Consider the following 23516-nt stretch of genomic DNA (forward strand, 5'->3'; position numbering starts at 1 on the left):
ACACACACACACACACACTTCACACATTTAGATCACTATAAAACCCCTGAAGTGATTGGTGTGTTTATACATAACCAAGAAACAAAGTTCAGTGCCATGAGGGAGCGCTTGTGCAGTTAAAACACTTTTTCCTAGAAGGTTCCTCAAGCTCACCAATATGAAGAGGATGAGGGTGAGTTCATAATGAAGGAATGCTTTTTTTAAAGTATGTTTTCCTCAGTGTCCTGACAGAGAAAAAGTAGCAGCCATGACCCATCTTCTGAACTCGTTAGAGCTTTTGGTTTTTTTTTTTAAATCAGCACATATCTAATTTTTATAACTATGAAATATAGAAATTGTCCAACATGAGCCAACCCAGAACAGCAACGGTTCAAAAATTTTGAACGTGTGGATCTTTCTAAAGCATTTTCCCCCCGGTCTCATGTGTCAGACATTTCATTCTGTTACACAATGCTTAGACCATTCCATTCCCACGAAAAAATAATCACTTCTATTCTCCCAAAAACTAAAAATTAGAATTTCAGCTGAATAGTATGAGGAAAAAGAAAGAATAATCCCATGAAGAGTTTTGGAAAGGCCTAAACAGAGAAGGACTGGGAAGAATCTCAAATATTCTCAGATCCCTCTGTGCCTGTTATTCTATGCAAGCAAAAATAGTACAAACTTGACATAATCTGTCTTATACAAAGATCTATACACAAACTTTTGCATTTCAATACATCAGAGAGATGAGTATGTTGAGTGAATTATACACAAAGGTTTTACTTAAACCTCAAAACTAATATCCCTTCAGGTATGTTGTGCATTTGCAAATTGGGCAGCAATTCATATTTCACAGTGGCATAATTTCAAGACTTATTGCAAGCATGTCCTGTATGCTGTATTTTTCAGTAGTCCTCCATAAATCATTGGTTTTTGTCCACAGCTGGCAAACCTTATAACATCCTCTGATATACAGCTTATGTCCTGCTTTAAAGATTTTAATTCCTTTCACCAATGTCGGTACATGGAAAAAATGTTAAAAGGCACAGCAAAATATAAATGTTAAGTCATTCCTCCATCTTGTGGGCAACAACTGAAACAATTTACAGCATAATTTCACAATATAGTATAATACAATGATACATATTGATACAATAACCAACAGAGCATCTTGGTTTATTTAGCAAACTTCATATGTTATAGTTAACGTTAAGTGTTGAACTTTAAAAATCCTAGCAGTGAAACCAGAAAATTAATGTAGTATTTTCTATATTTTGCAAAGACCTATAAAATTAAGGACGTATCTGTTTTATGCACAGTAAAGGATACCACATGCAGAGAGCTTAGAAGAGTGAAAATTTAAATACGGAGGATCAATGTTCAATGACCGTGCCCTCCTGATTGATGCCTGGCAGTGTACTAAAACTGCTTGATGGAAATGGTGGGAGTGACCCCAGTTCTCTTTGAAGTGTAACCCTTCTGCCCCTCTGAGTTGGCAGCAACAAGGGCTGGGTTCAGTATCCAGGGGTTCCATTTCAATAACTCAATGCAAAACCGGCTCGAGCCCCCACCCAGTGACCTGCGATAATTACATACCACCCCCCGGGTGCCTCTAGGAGGCAATACTTCCCCTCTCGCAAGCACAGAGTCTGAGTGTAGCAAAATCCTTTAAGGAGGGAAACAATGTGGCATCATATTGGGGAAACACCACAAACAGGATTTATAACAAACCATGAGCAAAAGACCCACCAAATAAGTTTTGGCAATGTCATTTTCCCCTTAGGGTCTTAAGTTCAATCACCCCAAAGTCCAACAACCCAAAAGTCTCTGTCCCAGATCAGTGCCGCCCCAGAGTTCAAAAGTTTATCTGCAGAGTTTCACACCCCCCCCCCAGCCTGGGTGGAAATGCGGGGGCACACAGGGTGTTAAGGGGGCACCTTACGTGGGCCGGGGCTGACTGCTCCAGCTTTCACCACGACCGGCTTCACACCACCAGCTGTGCCGCTCCTCCCGTCCCCGCAAACTGCTCCACTCTGCTCTGCTTGCTGTTCCATAGGCCGCTCCAACCGTGCTGCAAACTGCTCCGCTCTGCCAGCCGCTTAGCAATAGATCTTCAGGCTCCCCCACTAGTTAACACAGCACTCAGTGATCTCAGCTCAGTACATTTAGCTCTTTTAGTGATTTCAGCTCATAGTAGGGGAGCCCCGGTGCTGCTGCACCATTGGCCCAAAGTGAATTCAGCTCAGCAGCCTCTAGATGAGCTCCTAATGGAATCAAAATTAGCTCTGCTCTTCAATAGTGGAGAGGGGAGGAGGTGCAATTGGTGTTCTAGGCCCTCAAAAGGGGTCCATACCATCGGGTACACACACCAACCCCCAACCTCTCTCACTTCACTGGGTTTTGGCACCCATGTACCTTGTCTAGCGAGTGCTACTTAATTGATGGTGAGACTCCGTCTTAAAGCAGTCTCATAGTTCCTCATTCACATAATCAGGGTGACAACACTTTATTCCTCCTGCCCCAATAACAAAGAAATTGGGGATCCCAGAGCTGTCAAAATAACCATCCCAAGCTGCCGTGGGCTATGCTAAGCGGGGTGGATGTGCAAATGCAAACACCTGAAATTCCTTTCCACACTCCCTGAGTTTCACCACCAGATGTCAGGGTAGAGCTCATCCTGACTCTGCTTACAGAAGTTAAAAGGCAGAATGACCCATCTTAATGTACAGACCGGAGACCTGGTCAATCATTAAAAGAGAAATCAGTATGCTCTCCACGGAAATGAAGATCTTCAGATGGTCGAATGGTTGGGCACTCCATGACAGGAAATGAAATGAGATTGTAAGGGGCCTAATGCTGGTTGCTCCAATTGAAGACAAGTTGAGGGAGGCTAAGCTACAATGTGAGCATATGCAGCAGAGACTGGAGAGTTACATTGGCAGGATAATTGCAATTATTTTGGATGGAAGACGACAAGTAAGAGACTGAAGGCTTGGTACATAGACCAAATATTAGTGAAACTCAGAGAGATCCAATCTCCTCGACAGTCTGGCATATGATCATAAATTTTAAAGGAAGGCCGTAAAAGTCGCTGACCCTGAACAGGAAAGTGGCAAGAAAGGAGGAGGAGATACTGATTCTCATGACATTTATTGCTAGCAGCAGCCTGTTTCTTAAGCTCTCTTTTTAATGGGTTACATCAAGATGGTTTCATAATACTGGCACAAGTTACCATTAAGGAAAAGTTAGACACTTTGTGGCCCATTCTAGAAGAATCTTATGTATAAAAAAGAATAATGAACCACTCCCCAGATAATCTTCATCACAGTGAGATTTCATTCCAATTTACAACAGAAAAATGGTCTCGCACAAAAATCGCACAACACACACATTAGATTGTAATTCAACTAAGGTATTAACCGTTGTATCTGATTGTTTTCTGATTATAAGCTATAAGAAAGTTGCAACAGCTCATAACTTAAGTGTGGAGTCATTGACTACAGATAACTCCCCACCTGTCCTTTATAGCGTATTAGCATGCAACAATTCTATTGGTAATGAGTCAGTAGGACAGGCCAGAGTGGGCACATATATCAAAAGTTCTCACAGGTACATTTAGCCCAGACTCATTGCTCTTTAAAGATAACACTTGATCTGGGTATCAGAGCTTGAAAGGCTCCCTCTGGCAATGCTGCCTCATCCCCACTGGGCACAGAGGCAGCAGTGCCAGGAGAACTGAGATATGAACATATGGGGAAGCTTAAAGCCATAGATGTATTGGAACTCAAGACGTGGGCTTATTACCCTACCCCTCCTTTCACAGTCTCTCCCCTATCCTGTAACACAGCCCTGAAATTAATTGCAGACTAAGGGTGAGAATCACCAGTACACTGTCTGCTCTGCAGCATCGCAGAACCATCCACAGCCCATGGTTCAGAGGGAGGTCTGGTAAGAGTGGGATTTTTACTAATGCTGTCCTGAATAAGGTGACATTGACATTCATTAGGCTAATTTGGCTCCCCAGGGACATCTGAATAAAGTGGTGACCCAAGTAAGTGGCTGTGACATCTGCTGGTATACAATCTGGACTGATGGACAGCTATGCTTCCTCAATTCACCAACCTGGGATGCCTCTTACACTGCTTCACTGGGAGAGCAACCACTCCTGGTCTGTTCTCTCATAGCCTCCAGCATGCAGATCACTCCCAGCTATACCGTATGAGTGCTATAGCCAGCCATTCATGAATTATATTGCCAGAAGACTCCTAGTCCCAGACTTTCCCCCAGAAATGTGTCTTATATTGCCCAGGATCCTCCTGGACAATACAAGTGCACATAAAGTCCATCATTTCATTAACAGAAACCCTTTTATTTCAAAAGGAGTTTCCCAAACAATTCAATCCAAGCACACACTGATTTAAGATAAGACAATAAAACAAGTTTATTAGCTATGGAAAGATATATTTTAAGTGATTACAAGTAGTGAGGCATAAAAATCAGAATTGGCTACAAAGAAATAAAAGGTAAAATGCAAACTAACACCAAACTTCACTTTGACTTCACTTAGCTTGTTAACATCTCTCTCACCACATGTTCTAGTGTAATTTTTGAGTGGCTGGTTATAGCACTCACACAATATAGGTGGGAGTGATTTACATACTGGAGGCTGCTGTCCATCAGTACCTTGGAGACTCTTAGGGTGGCACATACTATACTATCAAGAGTGAAAACTGCTCATTATGATATACGAACTCCAAACACGAAAGATGAAAATGTAACCGAAGTACCCAGTCCCTTCCTAATGTTGAACATCAGGCAAACAACTAAGTGAAAGTTACCTTCAATGACAGTGAGAATCTGATACCAACCAAGGTAAGGCATTACCATTGTCAAATTCCACAACCTGACCATCTGTAGAGAGTGGGGACTTCATATTTGTCATGCCCTCTTTGGGTAACTAACTTGAAATTAAAAAACAAACAAACAAAAATAACTTAGTAAAGAAGTTGGATAATTAAAAAACAGACGATGCAGGAGAGACATTACAGCAAAATCAGAAAAATATTATAATAGATGTAACTACGTGGCTAAGAGACTGAGACCAATAAACAGTAATCACACTATAATACAAGCCAGGATTCTCCTAGAGTGCAAAGATTGAGCTCCGATTCCTCGGAAAGAAATTTGGTTTATTTCTACTTAGGATAAGAGAGGAAGGAGTAATACTCTTATAGTGATTGATGGATTATACTAAGAGGCAGTTTGACACCTGGTTAAGAAAAAAAAGAAAATTGACAATGTCAAAGTATTCGGCCTCATACAGACTTCTGATGCAGAGGCAACAAATCTGGCACATACTCATCTCCTTCCACCCTCTCATCAGCACAGAGGTTCACACATCTGCTTAGTGTCATGCCAAAGCAGGATGTTATCCAACTCCTGATGCTGCTAGTAACTTTGACCTGGGGACAGGGCTGCCACCAGTACAGCGGCACAATGCAGGAATAAGAGGAAAAGCCTTAAAATAACCGAAAGTCTCAGGGGATGATGAATACCTAAGAGCAGCAACTTTAAAGCAATGGAGATGGATGTCCAACAATCTGCCTTATTGCAGGGAACTACCTCAGGATGTCACTCCACACTTCCATGCTCCTCCTGGAGCCCATCCTTCTGCCAGAGCCTTCCAAACAGGATGCAGCTCTCCATGCAGACTTGTCTGTGAACAGTCCATACATGGACACCCATATGGCCTTCTTTGTGCTTGCCCCAATCTCCGGTTGTGCTTTTCTCAGATGATGCAGTTGAAAGAGGCGATGTCTCCTCACCTACAAATCATGAAGTTTGAGCTTGCCAGCACACTCAGGTGTAGGAGAATGGGACTGAAAATATGGAAATACTCTTTAGGAAATTTATCACTGCAGAGGCAGAAATAATGGGTGGCCATAGGTGCATTTGAGATTCAGTTGCAACTCTCCAAGAGAGCTTTACCACCTAGACCTGATAAAATATAAATCAGCTGAACAGCGAAGCGAGATTGGAATTCAACATTCTCAAGGGAATAATGAATAAACACTAGTAGGCTCCTTCCAAACCCTCTCCTTGGTCCCCGCTTGGTGCAGATTGCTACACCATCACTCCAAGACTGTATAATTCAGGGAACATAAAGCGCTCCTGTGTACATAGCTTAACCCCATACATCAGCCCAGAGAACAATCTTAACCTCCCCCCCAATAGCTTTCTTTCTCAAGCACACCTGCTGACCAATCCCTCCCTCTTTCCCAGACTTGTACTCCTTTCACTGACTTACCAACTCCACACTAAGATCAAACTCATCATATGGCCTGGGGTTTTTGCAGAAATGAAAGCAAGAAAAAGAGCAAATTTCTGACAGTGGCAACATTTTACATGTCTCTTCCCCTTGACCACCCCCGTCAACAATTCTTGGGCTTACTCTCCTTCTGTTGTGTAGCTGGTCTCCATAGCTGGATGAGGTATTTTCAGTTTGCTGATATAATAGAAATTGATGTATGCAAAACTTTAGACCATCTTTGTTTGTATGAACTTTTTAAATATAAAAAGTTCTCTTTTTGAGCTGTCTTTTGCTCCTCTATGCCCATCATCCTGCCGTTTTTCTCCACTGAAACCAATCTATTGTGATTTTTTTGAGCTGTCTTTTGCTCCTCTATGCCCATCATCCTGCCGTTTTTCTCCACTGAAACCAATCTATTGTTTGGAGGCTTTGGAAGGGGGTGTTGGACTCTCCTGCTATATGTCATTTAAGCACAAATAGACAATAGTTTTTCTGGAATAAAAATCTCTGCTGAACTGTAGAAAGAAGGAAAGGAGAGGATGGAAGGAAATGAATCCAAAGTTTTAACTTCAGAAGTTCGTTTTGACAGGTCAATTTCTTTTTGGTATATTTTCCCTTTTCACATACATTTCACAGCTTTTCTGCTTCAGCTAGATCAAGTGAATAGCTGGAACTACCATCTTAGTTGCTGACAAACAGCTTGAAAAGTCCACAAGCAGGAGCAAATCAGAGCGGAGAGATTATAGTAGCCAGAGTTGGGAGATTTGCATATTCACAGCTTTGTTACTGAGACATAACAATACAGTGATTATGCAAATAAAATATCCACAGTTTAAGGAAAGAAGCTGCACAACTGGAAGGACGTACGCATTCATAACTGAACACAATTCATGCACTTTGACTAAGAATATATATTTTATATTAGATGCATCACAAAAACGCCTGATTTTGTCCTTCCTATGGTGATATATATAATAGTGTACTGTTGTCATCAGTTGAAGGTATAATAAAAACAGAGCCTGAATCTGTTTTTTAAGATAACTTGCACATCAGCCAAATGGCATCAGGCGCTTTCTTCTTACAGTCTTACTGTTACTCCCCTTGAAGTTGGTAGTCCACGAGCATCCACTTTGAGAGTTAGCCATTGTTCATATTCACACTTTGATACATAGAATCATAGGGTTGGAAGGGACCTCAGGAGGTCATCTAGTCCAACCCCAACTAAATCCCCAAATGGCCCCCTTAAGCATTGAACTCACAACCCTGGGTTTAGCAGGCCAATGCTCAAACCACTGAGCTATCCCTCTTATATATTTGTAAACTGTTGGCATAACTGATTCAGACTGTATTAAATTTATACCTGCTATTACCAAAAGGTTTACAAGTTAATTTTTTCACATTTTAAATTAAACTTTTTTGTGCTCTTTTGTATTTTATGTTTTTTCATGACTTGCGATGTCCTGGGGGAGAAGTTCTTTGCAGCCAGTTGAAGATATATATCTTGTTATATTAATTCAATAATTATATTTTCTCAGATAAGTTTTTTGAATACTACAAGCCATTGGCCGAAGAATCCTTTGAAAACATTCCTACTCCTGCTATGATAGCTTCAGTTTGAAAAGCACTGCATAAGACAAAATAGAATGGTGTTTGGAGAGGAGTAAGAAAGGGAGGGGAACAGATGGGGTTTGCAGGAGTCAGAGGGAGGAGGATGTAGAAGAGAGTGGGGGTGGACAGCAGCAGAGGGAGTTGGGGCATATACAGGTGAAGAAGAGAGGGACAGGAGCCAGGGATTAGATAAGAGGAATGTAGAATAGAGGCGGAAGCTAGGGTAGGGAGGATAAATGAAAAGCAGGCAGGGCAGAAGGGTTTAACTAGTGGACCACATTCCCATACATAATCTGGAATTGAACCAAGTGCACAGAGTCTCCATGTTCCTCTTCTGTTAGCAAACAGCTGTGATACCCACTGGGAAACTGTACATCTAGGATCCCCTCTAGTGGCTGGCCCACATAGTTGGTAACAGCCTGACACTACCACCAGTTACTGTGTTGGCTCAAGTAGTGGAGATCTGCAATGTGAATCTAAAAGTCCAAAGCCTTTGCTAAATGACCCAAGTTGTAAAAATGTTAGCATAAAACAATCACTTTTTTTTCCATCTGTATTTAATCTGTATATAGAACTATTTCATAGTGTTTATTTAAATGATTAAGTATTATCAACATTTGCAGACAAGACTAAACTACTATTACAGATATAACAGCAATTGTGAAGAGAGTCACATGAGTCAAGATGGCAGAAAACTGGGAGCAGAAATTTGGGGTCAGTTTTAATCCCCACTACTCCCCTCAATCAACATGGCAGCCTCTAAAAATCCAAGACCAATTCTGCAAAAAGTAGTGAAATTTCTGATTTCTATCAGGATTTGCCAGTTTGCTCCTCAGAGGCCACAAGCTGAGCTCAGGAAAAGCAGTGCGGAAAACAATGAAACAGTGAGAACTCTTGTGCAGTCCGTAAGTTTACAATTTGAGTGTATGCGAGTACTCTTTATCCACCTGTACCCCCACCATAAGTATTTTAGGAATGTTTATAAATTTCACTTGGAAAATAAACATTCATCATCTGAGATCATACCATGATTTTTGAGACTCAAACATAAATAACTGCATATAAAGATTTTATTTTGTCCGTATTTTAAACATAGTAGTTGAAATGTACAGAATATACCAAACAACTCATTCTATCAATTCAAGGTACTGTTTTAACATTAGAATGAAACTACACATTCAGGACTTCTCTAGCCAACAGCTGTGTCTAAGACCTCACAGTTAAGGAATTAAGGTTTTTTCTTCCTACTGTACTGTGTGATCAAAACTACAAATGTACATAGCAACAGTAAACGAAGCACAGGTGCAAGTTTTCCCTAGATGCTTCATATTTGGCAGCACATTTTCATTATCTTTAATTTCTCTCCTTTGGTAAGACAGGCAAAGTATACCACTTAATTAGCTATGGACCCAGGCCAGAACACTAGGATTCCATACCCCTGAAATCTGGGAAAGTTTACATTCTGGTACAGATTTGAAATTTGGGTCCTCCTCTATCTTTGATGATTGTTTCAGCGGAAATAAAGTTCAAATATTGACAGAGGAAGAATCTATTCAACACTGAGTTCATACTGGCACTCTTTAAGCTTGCATATAAAGAAAAACAAGGGCAGGTCAATAACTGGTCTTTTTCTCTAGTTGAGGTACGAAGTAAAAAATGCAAAAATTTACAAGTGGTGTTTTAGGACATATATTCTCTCATTTGAAAGCCAAAACGTTTGACAGTGGTAGGTCTCGGTTTACCCATGACTCAACTAAACAGGTTGCTCTTAGAAGCCTGATTCAGAAAGGTACTTAAGCATGTGCCTAACTTTAAGCAGTGAGTTGTCTCAGTGAAGTCAATGAGACTATTCATGCACTTAAAGATTAGTTATATGCTTATGTATCTTGTTGAACTGGGACCTAGAAGTAGTATTCAAGACAAGCAATAGTACACGCAGTAAGAATACTACTGTCAGCTGTTGATTATTTAACTTAAGTAAAAGGACAAATCTCAGGCAAATGTCAATTAGATACTGAAATATGGACAACAAATCAATGTTCAAGTTTTTGACCAACTGCACATATTCTGTTGTATAAAAATGAGTTGCATTTTCTTCACAGGGAAATCTTACCACTAACTATTTAAGTTTTCAACTACAACCAATATTAATGTGCAGTCTACCACTAAATCCTTCCTATTATTAATACATATTAAGGTATTAAATGGCTTGTAATTTTAGGAGAACCTAAGCTGTCAATTTTTAAGAGCAATTTTATTTCTAATAATACACAAATTGGCTATTATTTCTAATATGCAAATTGGCTATTATTTCTAAAGTGAATGTCTCTACTGAGAAGTAATGATGTGTTTTATATATACCCACATTCTTTTTACATTATTCTAAAGTGCAATATTTTCTTGTACCACAGAATACAAATAGCCCTGTATTTCTTTCAAATATAGAAAGACCAACCCCACAATAACATTTTTAAACATTAGAAATGTTTCCTAATATAAAGGACATATTGTTAATAAGCTTCAATTAGATATATATGGATTTTAGTTTTCAAAAGTCAGAATTATTATTTCTTGCTAATTCATTTGTAAACCATTACATTATAGTGCAAATTAGGTACAATTTCATGCAAGTAGCAGTCCAAGTCTGTGAAAAAGAATTGTTGGAAATTTTTCTTAATATCAGAAAAAAAGAAAGAGGAAAATCAGTAGAAGTTTCTCTTTTCTAAAGGAAATTTTCAACGTATTGAATCTGTTTCCTGCAAAATAGTCAAAATACATATATATGCTGAAGGGGAATGTTAGAGTCCATCAGATGATGTTATGCAACAATTGCCAAAAAGCTTCACTTTAAAAAATGAAAGGTGGTCTAGATAATATAGGAGCTATACCCTGCAGGAAGACCATCAGTGCATTTCATTTTTTTCTTGTACACTGTATACAAATTGCTTCTGGTAAATCTTCAGGAATAAGATCACATACCACTAGTTAAACCAAATGCAAACCCTGTTATTATTAAGGTGGTGACTGTGGTTTGATTAATTTCAGTGAAGCTTTCTTCACCAATTTTTGCTGCTGTCTTGCTGCTTGGGCTTCATCAACAGCACGACAAATTCTCTGTAAAGCAATAATAAAGTTAATAAAGCCATGTTAGCTAGCTATCCCCATCAAAAAAAAGGTCGTAGCTTACTGAATTATGGCAATTTTTGAAACAGGTGTATTTTCTAAAATGTATTTTAGTTTTGCAAACAACAAAACACGGTGACTGATCAAAATGCTGGCACTCACTGTCTGAAAGCAATCAGCACTAGTGTAAAGGTGTGACCACTGGCCAAAACTTTCAGCTTGTGTTCTTAAAATTAGGAACCTAAGCCTTATTTAGCAAAACGCTTAAGCATGTGCCTAATCTTCAGCAAGTGAATAGTCCCAACTGAGGTCACTAGGAATATTCACATTCTTAAAATACATAACCCTTCAATGAGACACCTCACATGCTTAAATGGTTAGGCACACACTTAGGGCACTGATACAACTTCATTTTCACATGTGCTGAGCATGTAAAGTTTCCATTTAAATCAGTGCTCTGTAGCTTTGAAAGTCAGACCACTTAGACGCCTGTCTAAATGTATTCACCCAAGTTGGAAAGCTTTGGTCACCTATAAATTGGATGTATACCCAACACCTCAGTAAGGTTAATATTTTAATGACTGCTCTAAGTATCAAATAGTATTCACAAAAATAGTAATACAGATGATTTTCTCAAAAACTATATAACAAAACAAGGATACCAAAGGAGACTATCATATTTAATGAAAAAAATAGAACAAGGAGCTTTTAAGCTAAGAGGATGCATTAATTTCCATTATCCTGGATTCAAACTGACATGCCTTTCTTTTTAGAAACAGTGTACTCATTTAGTATATGTAATATGTAGAGTGCAACTGAGTTGTGTGTATGTTATTTCCCTTTCTATACCTCTCAACATCTCAATGCAAACTTTGAATGTAAATTAAGACCAACCACAAATATTTAGGTTCCCCAAAATTTGGGGACAACCTAAAACTTGTAATTAGGCAAGAGAATTTTTTTCAGCCTGTAAAATGGGTTGGAGAGGATAGCAAAAAGCCTCCGTTGTTGATCGGTGTGGGATGGAGGTGAAGGCCCTATGGACCAGTCTACAGAATACCCTATAGATTTTAAGTCAGCTTGAATACAGAAATAAGGTATAGTATCCAGCAGTAATGCAAGGAACCTGCAGGCCCAAGGCATAAGGAAGTCAGGCCTATAAGCCTTATCGAAATTAAGTTGATCAGCTGTTACGCTGAATTATAATATATATTATTTTGCTTGTTTTACACTATATAGTTCTGCTGAGATCTTGCATAAAATGCTGACATGGAAACACAACAAATCTGTTCATATCGCTTTGGGGTATTTTAGGTTAGGAATTCCAGCAGATGTACAACCACAAGACTGCCACAGTAACCAAATGATGTATATGCTAATAAGTTTGACATTATTAATTACTATAGGATAAGGATACCCTCAACATTATTAAGGTGAGGAAGTTAGTTATGGGCAAAGGTGGCAGAACTCTCTTATGAATATTCAGGGCAGTCAGACCTTGTAATAGGCCCAACCACCATCTAAGCCTAAGAGATCTCAACCATTGGACTTGCTTGGCATGCTAGGGACAGGATAGGACCCTCGTGGACCATCACCTGTCTTCCCACTTCCAGAGCTGTGAGAGTATACATATTATTTTTATATATATAATGCTGGAAGTCAAATTAATATTGCACTACTGTTACTTTCTTGCTTGTGTAGGAACATTTGTGTTTTTACTAGTGTTAATAAAATTACTGAAAAATTTAAAAGCTTTTTGTGGATGGTGAGTGAGTTGCAGCGCTGTAAAGCCACCACCAGCGCTGCAACTCTCCAGTGTAGCCAAGCCCTAATTCTAATACTACTGTACCTGATTCTGGGACTAGAATCTATCAAACCTCAGAAGTTTAGTTTATTTGAAAATCCCCAATTAATAATCAATATAGCCAATTAATTGAAGAGGTGACAACCCTAGGCAGAAGAGTCAATAGGTATGTGCATTGACCTCTTGCAATATGGAGAACGAGCGAGTGCTTACATCTGCCATTGCTATCTGAGTTCCTGAAGTGACCAAAACAAAAAGTAAAGATAAGTTACCTAATACTTCTACCTAGCTGTGATAATGCAACAAAACACAAGAAATTAAGTGAATTTTTGCTCAAAATCTGGGAAGTAGCTCTGGGCATGGAGAGAGGGTCCTTACATGCACACTTGCTTTGAGAAAGGAGGAAACTGACATAGTTGGGGCCACCATCTTCTCTGAACCATACCTGCTACCTTTCAGCACTTATAGAAGGCACTTTTGAGGCCTCCCCAGGCACTGTCTTGCCTTTCACAAGATTCCTAGTGTTCAGAAGCATATTACCTTAGGGGAAATTTACAAAGACTATCTGTCTCTTTTAGGATTGACATTGTACACAAAGGTATACATCTTAAAAAGATATACGTTTCTGGGTCCAGTGCAGTGTTAAATGACCTCTGTACCAAATAACCAGTAGTCAGGGCAGGTCTGCTTTAATCCTTTCAAGCAGGCCCTCCCCTGTGGCTGAATTACAGTAGTTTTTGATTTTGCTAGAATGGCATGAGATGTAAAAAAAAAAAAAAAAAAAGAAGCAGTTACCCTTGCAGTAGTTTCATCCTTCAATTGAATTTTCTTCAGACATTCATGAGCTGCATGGTCCTTTTTTTGGAACCTTAACAGCCCCTGATCCTGTTACAAAGAGAAATAAAAATAAATTTAAAAGCCTTGGGGAAAATATTCACAACCCAATATTGGGTTGCTTACATGTCATCTTTTAAGTTATATCTGCTTTTCTTTTTGTACAGATCCAGACCATATTGTAAATAAATGATTTTACACCACAATCATCCTAATTTATCAAAGTAGTTATGTTTACATATCTGAAAAAATAAATTTTAATAAGTATGGATAAGTATCATGCAACAAGACTGCTAGCTAACTCATCATTGGTGAAAAATTAAGAATACTAGTCCATTTCCTTAAATTGCAGGCCAAATCTTCGGATATAGGAGGACATAGTAAAATTAGCTCCACTCAGAAATGATGAAGTGCTAAGTTATGCAAGGATGCAATTCAAGTAGAATGATGTTACAATCCAAGTTCTTGACAATCACGCTTTTTATATAAATAGGGCATTTTAAAGAGTATAACAAGGCACAAAAAATTTCATCAACATTACACACTGGCTGAATTATAGTAGTTTTTGATTTAGCTAGAACCCTGGAAATGCAAAGATTCTGAAATTGGCTGACATACAGTAACAATACAAGAACACCTGGTAATATAAACAGCCTGATAAGGTCGCTTCTTCTAATCTAGGATTCCTAACTTTCCACTAAATTCTTGAATTTTCCAAGGAATTGGATGCATAATCTTCATTAGAAATTGATATATCAATACAGGTCTTAAGATCAAATGCTGAAAGCAGCAGAGGCTGTGCTACGTGTAAAAAAAAAATTAAATCAAAATTTTCAGTATACCATTGCAGCAAAAAATTACACTTTTGGACTTGTTATAAAAATACAGGTTTGAACCTTATTAAAATATACTTTTTCTGTACCTGACACAAAATTATTAAAAAGTTTCAGTCATTTACAACTGTGCATGTCTGTTAAAGGCAGTAAAGCTGGAGAAGTTTCACAGAAAGCCTATGTATACATCATGGGGTTGCAAATGTTAGTTGAGGGCATAATTTTGCCTGCAAAACCTTTATTAAATGCAAGATGTAAGGTGGAGGGGGGGGGGAGAGAAGAAACTCAATTTGACTTTCAGGGTGTTAGGAAAACACCACTCTCGCTGTAATCGCTGACACACAGAACTCCAAAATCCCATTTTGATACTCTTTAAATCTAAGTCACTTTTCAGAGTAGATCTGCACTCCAAAGGCATAAATATTTCTTTTACCTTCACAGTGATTTTTAGTACATTTGTTTCGACAGAAGGAGGATGTGTAAAATCTTCAAATAAATAATCCCAGTCTGTTACATGGCCTAGGATCTCCACATCTTTTACACACATTAGCCTCCTATCCAAAAGACAAAAGCATTGTGAAATATTTAACCTCCTCCTAGAACCATGACTTTATCAGAAAAAAACAAGGTTAATTTTGACTTGTCCTTATGTTTATGACAGACCAGTGATACCCACGCCTTGGCTCTGGAGCTATGTTACTTGAGGGCTGTGGGTTTGGTGCTGGGACTACCTTGACAATTTGCATATCAGGAGTACTCAAAAATAGCGTATGTTTTAGACCAATCTGCATAAACAGAAAAAAAACCCAAACAGTAACTAAAACCACCTTTTCATCAGGGTTGAAAATTCAGGGCTTATCTTCATTGCAACAGCTAGCTCAAGTTGCTCCACTCAAGAGCAAACACACAGCGAAAAACACACTTGAGCTACATAGAGCTATTTGATGAGTTGCGCTAACTCAAGCTGTAGCTGCATCCCTGCTGCATTAGCAGCTGGAGTGTCAGGAGTACTCAAACGTCAACCCATATCCCCAACAGGCCAGCTAGCTTGAGTTTAAACTTAACCCTAAGTTAAGTTAAATTGAGTTTAAACATTTAACTCTAGCTACAAAATGTGTGTGTGGGGACAGGAGTCAGCTTAGGACCTACATTTCAGTTATATGGTGAGCTCATGCTGCAGTGAAGACAAGCCTTGACTTGTTACCACTATCAGGACTTCAATAGTAATTTCAACAAGCTTTGTCTATTGCATTGTGAATTTCAAGGTGGATGGGTTGTAAAAGTTAACTAAGAGGGATTTTCATGTGGGTCTTGTACTGGGTGAACCTACTCCATGTGATCAGTAAGGTCAGAAACTAGTCACTCAGTCTGTTTCTCAGATGGGTCAGACCACATTTCCTGTGCTCTGTGCTTCTGTTTAAGCACTTCTAAAAACAATTAAATCCCTCCACTGTTTGTGTCTAAGATCGCTAGGCAGTGACCTAATAAGTGATGTACTCATTGTTCCTAAGTAGCGATTGTTATATTTCTTCTCCTGTTTGTACAAAAAAGTCACAGCTGCCTCAACTGGCACATTAATGTTGGCACAGTTGTTGGAACACTTGGGATAAAGTAGATGTATACAGCGAGTGAGTAATGTAATGTAAGAAACAAGGTTGAAATCTATTTCTCAAACAATTAGAGTTTGATTGTTACAACAATTTAGGAATTTTAGTTTCAGTATAACCTAGGCTACCTATTTGAATAAAAGACTTATTACTCAGGGGCAAAACAATCATTTGGGAAACCAAACCCAGGGTGCTAGAGTCCATTCATCTAATACATGAAAGAGATTAACTGCTCTTTGTGGATGTTCATTTGCATGCATTGTATGCCTCCTAGTCAAGTACAGTTGCATGAAAAATGCCACAAACCACAATGACATTGATTAAGATGTATTTCCAAGCAGGTACGTTAATATCAATAGAGATTTGGTTCCTTTTAAAAAAAATTATAGGAACAAAATAAAGGAAGTTTAAAATATCGGGAAATAGAAGACAGGAAAGTTCACAGAAGTTTAACATAACTTCTATAGGCCAAAGAATAATTGATTTTTATTTATCACACTAAGAAAGAGACAAAGCCCTGAAAATACGCAACACTTCTAAAAAGCAGTTTTTGAACAGACATTAGACTATGCTGACAGTAATACCTATTGGTAACAACAAGGTTTGTCTTCTTGCCTTCTGGAAGCACACAGTGGTATCGATAACTTTCTCCTTCCAGCTTTCTGATATGAGAGTTCTGAAAAAGGAAAATGAAGATTTAACCTGGGTTTCGTCTTAAGAAAAGAAGACTGAGAGGGGACCTGTTAACAGACTTGATCAATTGTTCTTCATGAGCACTTAAGACAGGATGAGACATAATGAGCTTAATCTACAGCAAGGGAGATTTAGGTTAGATATTAGGAAAATCTTCCCAACTATAAGGTAGTTAACTTGACTTCTTGAGGCCCCTTACAGGCCTAAATTTCTATGATTCTAGGAACATATTTTAAATTCACCTCTACCTCGATATAACGCTGTCCTTGGAAGCCAAAAAAATCTTACCGCATTATAGGTGAACCCGTGTTATATTGAACTTGCTTTTATTATAAAATGTTAACAAGTGAAATGTTAGATACAAGTATTTATGGAACATATAGGCCGAAAAAGAAGCTTAAGGAAAATGCATATTAAATCCAACATCTCAGGTATGTTTCTGATACATTAGTAATAGGGAGCTGTCAGGGTTCCTTCCCCACTCTGAACTTTAGGGTACCGATGTGGGGACCCACATGAAAGACCCCCTAAGCTTATTTACCAGCTTTGGTAAACAATAAGCTGTTTGTAATAACCACAAAGGGGGTCCCAAGTCTTAGGGGAGAGCCACTTGGAACTCTGCCTTCCCCCAAATATTTCCCAAGTGCCTAACCCCACCTTTCCTGGGAAGATTTGAGACTAATTCCTCCCCCACAAGTCCTTACATCCCTTTTCTTGGGTAGGCTTGAGAGTATACCCTCACCGAGTAGTCCTGGTGAACACAGATCCAAAACCCTTGGATCTTAAAACAATGAAAAATCAATCAGGTTCTTAAAAGAAGGATTTTATTAAAAGAAAAGGTAAAGTTTATCTCTGTAAAATCAGGATGGAAATAACTTTACAGATTCAAAGAGCCCAGAGGAACCCCCTCTAGCCTTAGGTTCAAAGTTACAGCAAAACAGGGATAAACCTCCCTCTAGCAAAGGAACATTTACAAGTTGAGAAAACAAAAATAAAACTAACACGCCTTGCTTGCCTGTTACTTACAAATCTGAAATATGAGCGACGTATGCAAAAAGATCTGGAGAACATGGATTGATGTCCAGTCTCTCTCAGTCCCAAGAGCGAATGCCACAAAAAAAAAAAAAGCTTCCCCCCCAAGATTTGAAATTAACTTGTCCCCTTATTGGTCCTGGGGTCAGGTGTTAGCCAGGTTACCTGAGCTTCTTAACCCTTTACAGGTAAAAGGATGTTGGTGCCTCTGACTAGGAGGGATTTTATAGAATTATATACAGGAGGGTTGTTACCCTTCCCTTTATAGTTATGACAGGAGCTGAGTCTTCAAGTAAAAGTAAAGTTTAAAAATTTGTTTTCATTTCCAGCAAGTTTTTATTGGACTTTATTCTGTTAAACCAAGTTCTTAGAATTAGCAACATTTTTATCTGCTGTTTAAGTGAAACATGACAATTCAAGAATGTAAATACTGTCTGGAAGCTGTCTGTAGACTGGTTTGTATTAATGTACACTTCAAATATGTAGCATTTGAGAGATTCACTCACTAATATCCAACCTTTATCTTTGTGATACATCACATAAAAATGCCAGGTACTCACATTTCACAAACACCAACATACAAGCAATCCCCTCCATGCATTTACATACACAGAAGCTATGATAATGATAATACTGAGGCTATGAGACTGATGAGGATATGACAACACATCTGTGGGCTCTGGAGAGAGCAAACAGACCAAATGACAGTAAGTTATGGAGGTAAAATGGTGAAACAAAAAATGTATTTCAAGAAATGAAATCATATTGAACACACAATTTTAACTCCACAATCATATGCAGACAAACTTACACACATTAGAGAACTTGCTTCTCGCCTTATGTGGTAAACAATGATTTAAAATCCAAGTCCTTCCCTTGAATTAACTTGTTTCTTGTTTACAGTCTGTACGTTGTGGGGAAACACACACAAGGTTGCTCAACTGTAAGGCAGCTTATTAAGGGCAGGGGAGGTGATTTGCTAGGGTTAAAAAAGAATGTTGAGATGGCAGCCTAGGATGTGGGCTGTAGACTGCTTTATGCTCATGTACACTTAAAATATGTAGCGTTTGGGAGATTGTCACTAATATTCAATTTAGACCATATCCGTTACAAATGTAGTACACCATGAGGCGTGAATCCTGCATCATTTATTTTATGATTTATATGATTTATCATACTTGGATGGGTTTGGATTAAGTTTTGGCAATAGCAACTGTAACAAAAACAACATCCCTACTTTCTAAGTTCACAAAACCAACTTCGCACTATTGCTAAGCACAAGAGATTTCAATACACAACAGTATTTGACATATATTTTCGAATAAATGTTTAATAAGATTTCAGCTCAATATTGTCAAGGCACTGTTAAACATTACTATAGTTATGCATCTGTATTTAGCCATCTCGAATGGAAGAAATTTTACATTTCTGTCTGAAGTCTTTGTAGAAATAATATTTTTAATTAATAAAATGAGCAAGATAAAGCAAATCAGTGCATGCCAGTTTTTTCTAAATTAACTCAACTCCCTACTCTGCCTGTTAGAATGCAGCATGCACAGTCATCATGTGTGAAACTGATGCAACTATGTGGGGTAATGAAAACTATACATCCTTTGCTTAGAGGGATGCAAAATAGACTTGCCTTGGATAAGAATTCAGCTAGTGCCTATAACTGGATGCCTAGAAGTCCTTCTGCTATCAAGATATTCCAAACCTTACTTAAGTTATACAACTGATTAACATGAATACTTTTAAGTAACATTGGTAGCAATGAGGAGCTAAATTTTCTTTGGGTCAAGTTCCAATACCCTTACTCATGCCAAGCATTAGCATATTTTGTCAGTTGTCCCACTTAAGTCAGTAGGCTACTCATGAACCTGAATGACATTCAACGGAAGAAAGGGTGAATGAATTTTGGTCCATTTTTCTTTAGTTATCCCCCTTTTAAAGCTAAATTTTCAATTCCGTATACATCTTAAACAAATACTCACTATATTAATGTATATCTATCAAGAACAATAAAAGTTAAACTTAACTTTGCTTCTTTCTTTCTATATTCTACTGTGTAGGCTACAATTGCTGTTTAGCTCAAGTAAAATACATGGAAAGGTCTCAGAGTGATCATGGTTCACATCAATACCAAGTCCATTAAAACAGGTTTCAACACTTATTTAGGTTTGCACTTCATTTTCACATATTTAAAAACTCTTTCCAAGTAACTTAAAACATATTATACATTGCAATATACATAATCTTTCAACTCAGTTAAAATGAATTAAAATTCCAGTGTTTAAAGTTATATGGACTCTGTGCACCTTTGGAGTGGGTTTCAATAACAAGACACCAATAAATCTTTTAAAATCCAATATCCATTTCCTTCAGTCACCACAAATCATTACAAACAAGTTTCTAATCTATTGTAGGTTCATGTTATGACACACTTTCAAACCAGACTTCTGATATTCTAAAATATGCAATGCCAAATCAAAGAAATGAGAAAGCAGGAGCTTTCAACTATTGATCCAGGAAAATTCTTCACATCCCTCCAAGTTGGAGAATGAAGCCAATGTATGAATTCTAATATATATAACCTTCAACCTATCTAATGGACTTCCTATACATCTGAAGCATCATCATTTTACTACTTCAAATAAATGGAGCAAAAACACATTTTGCCAGATTCATTCCAAATCCTAAAGTTAGATGTGCATATTCAACAGCTGATTGTGAAAGACAGCACATCTCAAACTGGAAATGGAAACCTGCTCCTACATTTGGCTATAAAATAAGTTGATCTATTTTGCTTCTTTGGCTGAAAATTGAAGTCCTTTTTGAAGAAACTCAAACAACTTTAGGAATTTCAGTCTGAGACTTCAATTTCCTTCTTAAACAAGCTTAAAATGCTGAAAAGGGCTCAGCCTTAAATAAAAACTTCAACTTACACTTTTATGTGCAGTAGGCTAGCTGGTTATCTTGCTGCTATTTTACTAGCTTGGCTGTCTTTAGAAAAAATAAAGCCAGTTAAAGATACAGACGTGACAAGTACATTTAAAAATAAAACCACCGTCTATAAATTCAAGTCAATGCCATTTCCTGTTTCTTTTAAGTATTTTGATTACACTGCTATTAATAAATCAATAAACAAACCAACAAATGTAGCTGGAAAGTCTGAGAATGCAGTATTTCATTCTCAAGAGCTCCTACACTTTTCTAGGGGGACATCTTTTGAGGGGAGAGGGACAGAGGGGAGGTCTTGGATACCTTACCTCCATGTCCAATTTACTGCTCTTTCAATAACCATTTATGGACAGTCATTTTCAACTCTCTTACAACACAAGACTGAATAGGTCCAAGTTTAGCTTTTAAATTAGAAAGTAGGTTAAGTGTGTCTACATGAAACTTTGGAACTTCTCTGTCCCCAGTGATAATCGCATAATCCTTGACTTCAGCCTGTCATACTGAAATACCCAGTTAACTCTTAGGATAATTGCAGTAATAAAACACTTGACCAGCTCTACTTGGCATCTTGTTCTAAATGTGAAAGTTTATTTTCAAGCAAATTATATTTACTGTTATTTTAAAAGGCAACCATTTTTCAGTTTGTCAATATTTTTCAGTCATGTTTTTTGATAGAACAATTACAAGACAGACATTTTTACTTAAAAAGGGTTTTGATAAACAAGCAGTTTCTAGAACCTCTGATAACGTTTTTGATAAAGTGAATTAAAAGATACAAAGAAAAAAAAGACTTTTTTTCAAGGTCTACTACCAAAGGGAATTGGGGAATAACTGTCACTAGATGCATTTAGGGCTGAACTGGACATGAACTAAAATCACTCCAGCTAATACAGAAGAACAATCATAGAATCATAGAACTGGAAGTGACCTCGAGAAGTCATCTAGTCCAGTCCCCTGCACTCAAGGCAGGATTAAGTATTATCTAGACCATCCGATAGGTGTTTGTCCAATCTGCTCTTAAAAATCCCCAACGATGGACGTTCCACAACCTCCCTAGGCAATTTATTCCAGTGCTTAACCACTCTGACAGTTAGGAAGTTTTTCCTAATGTCCAACCTAAAACACTCTTGCTGCAATTTAAGCCCATTGCTTCTTGTCCTATCCTCAGAGGTTAAGAAGAACAAGTTTTCTCCCTCCTCCTTGCAACAACTTTTTATGTACTTGAAAACTTATGTCCCCTCTCAGTATTCTCTTCTCCAGAATAAACAAACCCAATTTTTTCAATCTTCCCTCAGAGGTCATGTTTTCTAGACCTTTAATCATTTTTGTTGCTCTTCTCTGGACTTTCTCCAATTTGTCCACATCTTTCCTGAAATGTGGTGCCCAGAACTGGACACAATACTCCAGTTGAGGCCTAATCAGTGCAGAACAGAGCAGAAGAATTACTTCTCATGTCTTGTTTACAATACTCCTGCTAATACAACCCAGAATGTTGTTTGCTTTTTTTGCAATAGTGTTACACTGTTGACTCATATTTAGCTTGTGATCCATTATGATCCCCAGATCCCTTTCCACAGTACTCCTTCCTAGGCAGTCATTTCCCATTTTGTATGTGTGCAGCTGATTGTTCCTTCCTAAGTGGAGTACATTGCATTAGTCCTTATTGAATTTCATTCTATTTATTTTAGACCATTTCTCCAGTTTGTCCATATCATGTTGTACATGTACACGCTCCAGTAGAGGTCACCATCCCATGCAAATAATTTCACATTCCTATAATTGCATAAAGTGTTAACTATTTATTAAGTATGAAAAGTTAGCTGACTTTATCAAGAGGTTCTCTACCTTCTTTGTAAAGCACCATTATAAGCCCTTACGCAAATAAAACAGATAAAGCCACTACCCTCCCTACATATGGATTAGACTGAAAGTGACTTCTGTGTGCAGTTGCAGAAGTTGTGGGGAACAGAGTAAAACAACTCCTTACTAGCATCATGATGCAGCAGTCAGTCACAACTGCAGTTTTTACATTCTGGGCTATAGCGGGCCAAGACAACTAATGGCACATGCTATCCCAAGACTTGTTGGTGAGTAAATGAGTCTATTCCAACCTTCTGCACTGACTGACCCAGAGCTGGTCAGCTATGGACACTCTAGTGTAGGGTGTTCCAGAGGTTATAATCCAAGAGGCATTGTTACTTCCTCACAGGCAAAGTTCTTCTGGGATGCCAGTCTGCAGCACCTAATTCAATCAAGTGCCTTTCATGCATAATCTAGCTTTAAGACAGAACAAACCAACACCACCTGGTCGTTTCAAAGAGTAAGGCATTCGTCCTCAAGGTTCCAAGCCTTTGTCTTTAGAAACTTATATTTAATGTTAGAGGGGCATCCTAAATTTTATAGGCCTTGTTGAAGACTGCATTTTAAAGCAAGGAATTAAGCAGGAGATGGTGGACTTGGTAAGGAAGTGAGTTCCAGATACAGGGGAAAAGAAATGGTAATAAGTGGGGAAAAAAGAATTAGTAGCTAGGCATTCACATTAGGAAGAGTGAAGGAGGTGAAGAAGGTAGCAGATACACAGGAGTGGAGTGGTGAGAGGGAGAAGGTCCAATCAAGTGACAATGAGAAGGCTAAATTTGTTGCAGTAGGCAAATGAATCCTAGTGATAGGATCTGAGAAAAGGTATCCACATAGTCCAGAGAGCAGTCTAGGTTTTCACTGGAGAACTTTAG

The 23516-nt window shown here is 38.3% G+C and overlaps 1 protein-coding gene across 2 annotated transcripts in view; it reads right to left on the reverse strand.

Moving 5' to 3' along the window:
• Positions 1-8950: 8950 nt before the first annotated feature.
• Positions 8951-23516, reverse strand: part of VPS13C (vacuolar protein sorting 13 homolog C) — a 192156-nt gene continuing 177590 nt past the window's right edge. For both annotated transcript variants that reach the window (XM_039491026.1, XM_039491025.1), the window contains exons 80-83: positions 16686-16777; positions 14928-15048; positions 13623-13712; positions 8951-11014 (exon numbers count right to left, since the gene is read on the reverse strand). In XM_039491026.1, the coding sequence (XP_039346960.1) occupies positions 10913-11014; positions 13623-13712; positions 14928-15048; positions 16686-16777 (405 nt within the window). In that variant the 3' untranslated portion in view covers positions 8951-10912. The remainder of the gene's footprint in view (positions 11015-13622; positions 13713-14927; positions 15049-16685; positions 16778-23516) is intronic.

This window comes from Mauremys reevesii, linkage group 10 (genome assembly GCF_016161935.1).
Source record: "Mauremys reevesii isolate NIE-2019 linkage group 10, ASM1616193v1, whole genome shotgun sequence".
NCBI classification, from domain to species: Eukaryota; Metazoa; Chordata; order Testudines; family Geoemydidae; genus Mauremys; species Mauremys reevesii.